The following is an 8,384-nucleotide window of genomic DNA, read 5'->3' as shown; positions in this document are numbered from 1 at the left end:
AATGTGCCCCTCCAGCTTCAAATGCATCACCCACAGAGGGAAACTGAAGCAGCACAGGGGCTGCTCGGCTCACAGCCGCCCCCAAACCTCAAAGCAGCCACACTGGAAGGTCCCAGAAAAGTCACTAGAAAGCACCAAGAAACCCCCAGCGCCGTCCCCCAGGTGGACGCGGCACACAGCGCGCTCCTTTCATGTCTTTAATAGAAATGGCTGCGGGAGAACCACGCACTGCATAGCCCTGAGTGTGCAAGCAGCCCCGCAGCCCAACCTTCAGCACCAGTAGCTTGTAGAAAACAAACAGCATCTCTGCATAGAACTCTCTGTATAGAATAAATACTCTCTCTCCCAACAGCCCCTCGGCCCTGCAGACCCCCTGCTTGCTCCCAGTAAGGCGTGGGCTGAAAGGCACAGGGCCAAGGGTGCAGACACTCAGCACAGCACAGCCGGGTGCGAAGGGATCCCTGAGTGGGATGCGCCCAGGGCTGGTACCCAGCTGCAGGATGCTCACAGTGCAGGCACGCCCTGATTTTGAGCACTCCATTGCATGATGATCCCAGCACAGGTGGTGATGGATACCCTGATGCAGGATGCTGCTGGCGCAGGGATGCCCTGCTTCCAGATAGCCCAGAGCTCAACGCTCCCATCGCTGGATGCTCCCAGCACTGTGCACCCAGTCCCAGGATGCTGATGATGCAGGAATGCCCTGACTGCATACGGCCCATGGCACGATACTCCCAGTGCTGGGTACCCAGGTGCAGGATGCTCCCGGCACAGGGATGCTTTGTTTGTAGATACCCCCCTGCACAACGCTCTTGGTGCTGGATGCTCCTAGAGACATACATGCAGCTGTGCATTGCTCCAGGCTCTGGGTACCCAGTTGTGGGATGCCCACAGCGTAGAGATGCCCCAACTCCACAGCACAATGCTTTGGGTGCCACCCACTGCCAGCTCAGCCCCACAACCATCCCCTCCCTTCCTCAGAAGCTGGACTCAGGCACAGCCCCGTGCCGCAGGGTTGCCGTGCGCTCCCTGCCCCGTATCCCTGCAGTGCCCCCCGCGCCCCGGCCCAGCGATGCTGAGCGCCGCATGGGGTGAGGGGGCCGTGGGGGGAGGCAGGCTGAGCTCTGTGAGCGCCGGATGGGCCCGTCAGGGCTGTGGGGGTCGTGCTGTGCCCGAGGGGTGCCCTGCTGCCGCACCCGGGGGCGGCCTGTCTCCTGCTCGCCACTCCACGGGGGGCTTTTGGGGCACGAGATCCCAGTGGGGCCGGCGCTGTGGGCCCGGCGTGGTGTTGGGGTGCAGCGGGGGGGCTCTGTGCTCTGTGTGCTGCCTGCAGCATCGCCCAGCACGGCCTTCTGCTCCACACGGGGGCTGCCCCCGCCTACCGGCCCCATGGGGATGTATGGCAGCAGCTGCCCAGGGGCCGCCCGCGGGCGCGAGGTGAAGGACCACCGCAGGGGCGCAGCCCTGGGGGGGGCCCTGCAGCGGGCGGGGGGTGGCAGCTTGACACTGAGGCTGCGGCTCTGCACCACCCGCACCGGCGGCCGGGCTTCGAAGCCACCTGCAAGGAGAGAGCATGAGGGAGGTGGGGGGTGGTTGCACCGGGGCCGCTGCGGGGTTCAGGGTCGAGGGGGGGGGCTCACCTTGCTCCTGTGTGGTGCTAAGGTCCGGGCTGCAGGGTGGGGATGGGCGGGGAGCTGCAGGCTGGGATCCTGCGCTTTGCTGCTTGGTGCCCCCTAGCCGGGCTGCCCAGTGGTTCAATGGGGCCGAGCTGCTGCTGCCTGTGGGGAATGGGAGCTGCACGGGGGGGCACAGTGCCAGGGAGTGGGGCTGGGGGCTGCTGGGGGGTGCAGCAATGCAGGAGCTGCAGTGAGCAGTGTGCATATGCAGGCATGAAAGGGGTGTGCACAGACGCATGCGGATGTGTGCGTTATCTGCACAATGCTGTGCATGCTGATGCACACCAGCATGTGTGTGCTTGGAGCCCTGCTATATGCAAATATGTGCCTGCCTGCTGCACTGCCCATGGATGGCAACGCACAGGTGTCCAGGTGCACGCATGTACCTGCATGCAACTGTGCTGTGAGAGCACACACACATCTTGAGTGCACGAGTGTGCATCCAGCAGTGCTGCGTGCAGGCACATCGTGCTGTGTGTGCACTTGCATTTGGCTGTGCTCTGCACGCACAGTGTGCCTGCTCTGCAGGTGCTGCCAAGGTGGTGATGGAGGGGGTGACACTGCTCACCTCTGGCAGCACTGCTGGCCGACCAGGCAGGGATGGCATTGCGGCGCTGGTAGAAGAGGATGTAGGCGCTGCGGGTGCTCACCTCGTCCTCCCGCACCCCCTCCACCGTGCTGTCATCGTAGCTGTACCAGCGCCCGTCCAGGGAGTTGCAGCAGTACGCTGGGGCAGGGGTGAGGGAGGGGGAGCAGGGAGCAGGGCCCCTCGGGTCTCCCCTCCCCACAGCAGAGATGGAGCCCATCACGCTGCTCTGACGCACTGCACACCCCTTGCAATGCCCCCGGCCCCATGCTCTTCCCCACTGCACCCCTCACGCAACACATTTTTATCCCACTATTCCCCTGCAGCACCCTGTGACCCCACACCCCATGTCTTCACCACGCACCCCAGCTCCACATCCCTCCCCCATTGACTGCTGTCACGCAGCACAACCCTGGCCCCAAGCCATGCCCATGGCACTCTCCTTTCAGCGACCCCCTCTCCCACACCTTATCTCACTGCACACCCCCATACGGCACCCCTAGCCCCACCCCCCATGGCTGTGCCATGCCCCCCGCCCCACAGCACCCCTCGCTCACCGGTGTAGTGCCCGCCCTGCATGCTGCCATGGTGATTGCAGACGGCGTAAAGGTCATACAGAGCATCCGGGGGGCAGCTCCGAGTCGGGCGCAGGGAGTTCTGCCATCTTCCCCCCCCCGGGGCCAGGTGTGGGGCCATGTCCAACCCACGCAAGGGGAAGCGCACCAGCGTGCTCAGCTTGTGGCGACGCTGGGCAACCTGGCGGAAGCGCTTCAGGTGGATGATGAGGATGTCGGGCAGCGTCCAGAGGCGGAGCTGCACTGTGCCCTGCTGCAGGACCCGGCAGTGCGGGCAGCGCCATGCGTCATCCGGTGCCAGCTGGAGGCACATACTGTGAGCATCCCAAAAGGAGTGTCTTGTCCCTCCCCCTCCTCCCCCTGCCCAGCACCGCAGGGTGTGAGGCTTTTTGGGTGCACCCACCTGCTCCTCCTTGGTGTAGAGCTGGAAGCACTCATCCAAAGTGCAGCTGTGCTGCTGGTGTGCCGCCTGCTGCAGCCGCACGCTGTCTGCGTCCTGCACCACCTCCTGCTGCACGCTGCCGAAAAGCCTGCAGGGTGGGAGGTGAGGGAGGGGTCAGGGATGGAGCACGGGGCTGTGGTCCCTCCCAGTGCTGCACTCACCGCTCCTTGGTGCCGATGTCCCAGTCCACTGTCAGCGCGACGTGGGGGGGTCCACCAGCGGGGCTCTGCTGCAGCGCCCTGAGCACCCCAAAGGGAAAGGGAGGTGTGGAGTGGGGCCTCCCCATCCCTGCAGGGCTGTGGGGTGACCCCCCCTCACCTGTCAATGGCCGCGTGGCACAGCGGGTGTGGGTCCTGTGGGGACAGGTAGGCACTGGGGTCCCTGGCCACGTGGATGCGGAACAGCGGCACCGTGCCCTGCAGGACAACACGGTGAGGCGACATAAGGACCCTCAGGTCCCTCAGGGGGAGCGCCCTCAGCCTGGGATGCTAGTGCCAGCAGGGCCGGAGCACTACCCCACACTTCAGTATTCCCATGTGACCTCAGTTCTGCTCTCGTACCCATGGTGGGGACACCCAGAGGGACAGGGATGGGGCTTCAGTGTGTGATTCACTGCGGGCTCCCGTCAGCCCTGCGGATACCTTGGTGGCGATGGCACCCAAGTGGCAGGGATGGGTGACACTGCAGCCACATCCAGTGACTATGGCCAACCAGGGCAACAGGGACGCGGCTCACAGGGACACCATGGCCACGGGTGGGGTCACCACGGCCCCCCGCAAGGACAACCCATGGGGACACCCACCTGCACGGCGCTCCTCATCATGCCGCGCAGCTGGGCCAGCACGTCGCGCTGCAGCTGTGCCCAAGAGGCACCGCGCTCCGCCCACAGCACCAGCGGTGATCCGAACCTGGGGACGTGGGGACGTGGTTGGGGGCATGGGGACACGCAGGGGGGCCGTGTGCAGGGCAGGGCAGGGCGGTACCTGGCGCGGTGCGGACCGGTGCCCGCCACGTGGCACAGCAGCAGCAGCACAGGGCGGGCGCCTGCGGGCAGAGGGTGAGCGCGGTGCGGCCATGCCCGTGGGAACCCCCTAGGGGGAGGGATGGGGACACCGGGGTGACACGGAGGGCGTGGGAAAATTCCCGCCAACGGCTCCGCCAATCGCAGCGCGAGGGGTGAGGTTCCCACCAATCACGGCAAGACAGACACCTGCCTCCCACCAATCGTGGCGTGAGGGACAAGGCTCCTACCAATCACAGCAGAGGAGGAGAAAGGTGCCACCAATTGCAGCAGAGCATGCATCTGCCTCCATCCAATCGCGACAAAACACACCTCCCTCCCACCAATCACAGCAGACGGGGCACAGCTCCCACCCGTCATTGGGAGAGGGGGGCACAGATGCCACCAATCACAGCACAGCACACCTGCCTCCAACCAATCACAGCAGTGGGGCTGGAGCCTCCCACCAATCCCAGCGGGGCAGACACCTGCCTCCCACCAATCCCAGCACAGCACACCTGCCTCCCACCAACAGCATGGGGAAAGGGCTCCCAGCAGTCACCAGTAGGACGCCACCAATGCCACCAGCCCCACACAGTGCCCAGTACCTGCAGGGGCCTCTGGGGGAGCCTGCAGGGCATACAGGGGTGCCTCTTGCCCGGCTGTGCTCAGCTCCTCAGCGTCATCCAGTGAGCGCAGGAAGCCCTGCGGGGACACCTCGGCCAGGATCACCTGTGGCATGTGGCACATGGCTCTGGATGTGGCACAAGACACGCAGTGCAAATACATGGCACATAACACATGGTGCAGTACACAGCGTGGCACATGGCACAGCACGTGGTGCACGGCATGGCACAGGGCACAGTACACAGCACATGACAGCGTGTGGCACAGCTCATGGCACATGGCGCAGCACATGGTGGAGCAGATGGCACAGAACATGGCACGCAGCATGTGGCACAGCGTGGCACGAGGCAAGGCACAGCACAGCAGATGGCACACGGTGCAGGTACACGACACGGCGCACAGCGTAGCACACAGTGCGGTACAAGGCACGCAACATGGCCCAGCACGGCACGTGGCATTGTACAAGGCCCAACAAGGCTCAGCACCAGGCACAGCACAGCACACGGGCTCTGAGTGCCTCCCCGTTACCTGCTGTGGGGGCACATCCCCCTCCCGTGCCACCATCTCACGCAGCTCTGCAGCCGTGCCCAGCAGCGGCACTGCCAGCCCCACGCGCAGCGAGCGCCCGCCCTCACGCTGCAGCACCAGCGTCACATTCAGTGCCCTGGGGACATCATGGTGGGGATGTCATGTGTGCCCCAACTGCGGTGGTGCCAGCATGCATCCCTCCTTGCTGGACACCGCCACCTCCTGCGCTCTGAGTTCTGCCCATATGGCACAAATGGCTCTTTTTGGAGCTGGACGCCCCAAGTGGTGCTGGCCGTCCCCTCGCCATGCACTCACCTGGTCTGGCGCACGGGGATGGGCAGCGAGATGCACAGGAATGGGTCGAAGGTATTGCTCTGCTTCCGGCAGTGTGGGCACGTCAGGGATGATCTGCACGCATGGGCAGGCCGATGGCACACCTCTGAGTACCCATGTGGGGCACGGGGACGCATCCCTGGGGGCTGGGTGGCCACAAGGCACAGCCACATCCCACAGCGCGCGCACGGCACGAGGCACAGCCAGCAGCTGCTCACTGTGAGCCCTGCTGCACAGCCATGCAGGGACGTGGCTCGGTACTGTGTCACCCACAGCAATACTGGGCGCAGCTCAGCCCCCCTCCCAACACCACAGGGCCGCATCCTGCCCACAGCTCACCTGTACTGTGCCTGGAAGTGGCTCTGTACGAAGCTCTCCCCACTGGCACCACTCTGCTCCACACTGCGCTGTGGGGACACAGACCAAACGGGGTGAACCCTACACCAGCATGGCCCTCATGATTCCCACCATCCTCAGGCACTGCTGTGGGCTCCAGTGCCTGAGGGCTCCCCACGGGCTGCATGGCATGGGGAATACACCCAGTCCCACTGTGTTCAGTCTACTGTCCTGTGAAATGGGCGCACTTGGGGCAAAGGTACCCAACACACACCAGCACTGGGATGGGGAATACCAGGAGGTGCTGTCAGAGAAGGACCAGCCTGTTTTGTGGGCAGGAGTTTTTCAGTGTTACAGTGAACAAGCCTGAAAATATTTGGAAGGGACAATGATTCTCCTGGTGCCATCTGCTGGCTCAGGGTCCCGCTGAGCCTGACACCTCCTCGCAGTCTGCTGGGGGCCAGGGCCCATCTGCTGTCTCAGAGGGGGGTCGGGGGAGGGAACTCAATGTACTCGGTGCCTGTGCACCCTGCAAGACCCCAAAGCTCCCCGCATCCCCCAAGGGCTCCTCCTCCTGGAGTGCCCCCAGCAGATCCAACCTGCAGCCCTCCGCACGCAGATCTGTCCTCCCAGGACACGGACTGGACGGAGAAGAGATTCTCTTTCATCTGCCCAGCTGGGCGGGGTGCCGCGGGGGCTGCCCCAGCTCAGCAGGGAAGGACCGGGATGCCCTGCTCCCTCCCCCGGGGACACCCACCTGGTGGGCAGCGCGATGTCCCGGTGCGGGCGAGGCGCTGCCCAGGTCCTCGTGCATGCGGTCCAGCAGCCACAGCAGGAACTCGAGGGCGTCGTGCTGCGCGTTACCGCGGAACTGCGCGCCGTGTTTGGCCACGATGCTCTGCGGGGCGCAGCAAAGCAGCGGGACGGGGATGCTGCGACCGCGTATCGGAGCCGCATCTCCACCGAACGCACCGCCCTGTGCCTCAGTTTCCCCCTCCACGGAGCACAGATTCGCCCTCGGGATTAGCGAAAGATCCCCCAGCTCTCCCAACCCGGTACAACGCGCGGCTCTCCCCGGGAGGATCCCGCACACGCGATGCCACCGCCGCCCGCCCCGCCGTGGAACTGCCCGAGGAGCGCTCCGACCCCACCCGGGTTAACTCGGAGCCCGGAGCGGCCGTACCTGGAACTCGGCGGAGAGCCGCGGGGTGTATTCCAGGCTCCAGAGGGCGCGGACCAGAGCCGCCAGGCGGTGCGTGACCTCGGCGCGGGCCCCGCGGGCTCGGTAGCGTCCGAGCGCCAGGAACTCGGCGAGCGGGGCGGTGTTGCTGAGGCACTGCACCACGGCGTTCATGAAGCACGTGTTGCCGTGGTTCCGCAGCCCCTGCGCGCCGGGCGGTCGCGCCCCGCTCCCCGCCGCTCCGGCCCCGCAGCCCCGCGTCGTCTCCCTTCTCCCCGCGCTCTCGAAGCCGCCCTCGTCGTCCTCGGGCTGCGGCCGCCGCCGCCGGGAGCCCCGATCCCCCCGTCTCCCCGCCAGCCGCGCCCAGGCTCGCAGCAGCCGCCCCGCCAGCCCTCCCAGCCCCCCCAACCCCCGCAGCGTCCGCCGCCGCCCCCCGACCCCGCGCCGCCGCCGCCCGGGGCCGCCCCACGCCGCGCTCATGGCCCCGGGCGGCCCCCGCCCCGATCCGGCACCGCAGCGCCGCGCGTAGCGCCGCGCATGGCTCCGGGCGGCCGCCGGGTGCCCGCTGGGTGCCCCCCGCCGGTGCGGGACCGGTGGTTTTGAGAACGCGGGCGGCTCCTCCCCCGGTCGGGCTGGACCCGGGGAAGGGACGGGGAAAGCGGCGAGGAGGAGAAGGAGGAGGAGGAGGGGGAGGAGCGTGGGGCTCCTGTTGGACCTCAATCGGCCTCAGCCCATCGATCAGTCCGTGCGGGGAGGGCCGTACCTGCGTGATCCCCGCCGCTGTGGGCGTGGATGGGAGGGAAGCACGGAGGGAAAGCGAGGGCAGCGGGAGGGGCGGGCGTCGGGGAAAATTCTTCTCCGAAAGAGTGGCGATGCGTTGGCACAGCTGCCCAGGGAGGGTGCAACTTCCTCCTGACACCTCGCTCACTCTCATCCGTCTAATTAAATTATAGATTGCGCACTAAGTTATTTAGAGCCCGCATTAAAGATGGATGGGCACTGCCTTGTTAGGAACACGCTGGCAGAGCAGCAGCGCTGAGGCAGGTGAGCAAGTGCTGCTGTGCCAGGGAGCACCATGCTGCTCCCTGCTCCATTGGTTCC

The 8,384-nt window shown here is 65.9% G+C and overlaps 1 protein-coding gene across 1 annotated transcript; it reads right to left on the bottom strand.

Moving 5' to 3' along the window:
• Positions 1-183: 183 nt before the first annotated feature.
• USP43 (ubiquitin specific peptidase 43) lies at positions 184-7,763 on the bottom strand. The gene is made up of 15 exons (XM_052688266.1): positions 7,287-7,763; positions 6,861-7,001; positions 6,107-6,174; positions 5,750-5,842; positions 5,435-5,570; positions 4,888-5,011; positions 4,263-4,323; positions 4,082-4,187; positions 3,598-3,695; positions 3,441-3,518; positions 3,241-3,367; positions 2,820-3,138; positions 2,245-2,403; positions 1,641-1,778; positions 184-1,558 (listed from the first exon to the last, which is right to left on the bottom strand). Exons 1-15 carry the CDS (start codon positions 7,761-7,763, stop codon positions 978-980), a joined length of 2,706 nt encoding a protein of 901 aa, XP_052544226.1. The 3' UTR covers positions 184-977.
• Positions 7,764-8,384: the final 621 nt, after the last annotated feature.

This window comes from Tympanuchus pallidicinctus, unplaced genomic scaffold (assembly GCF_026119805.1).
Source record: "Tympanuchus pallidicinctus isolate F22 unplaced genomic scaffold, pur_lepc_1.0 scaffold23, whole genome shotgun sequence".
In the NCBI taxonomy this organism is placed as follows: Eukaryota; Metazoa; Chordata; class Aves; order Galliformes; family Phasianidae; genus Tympanuchus; species Tympanuchus pallidicinctus.
This window is presented reverse-complemented; position numbering and strand designations above follow the sequence as displayed.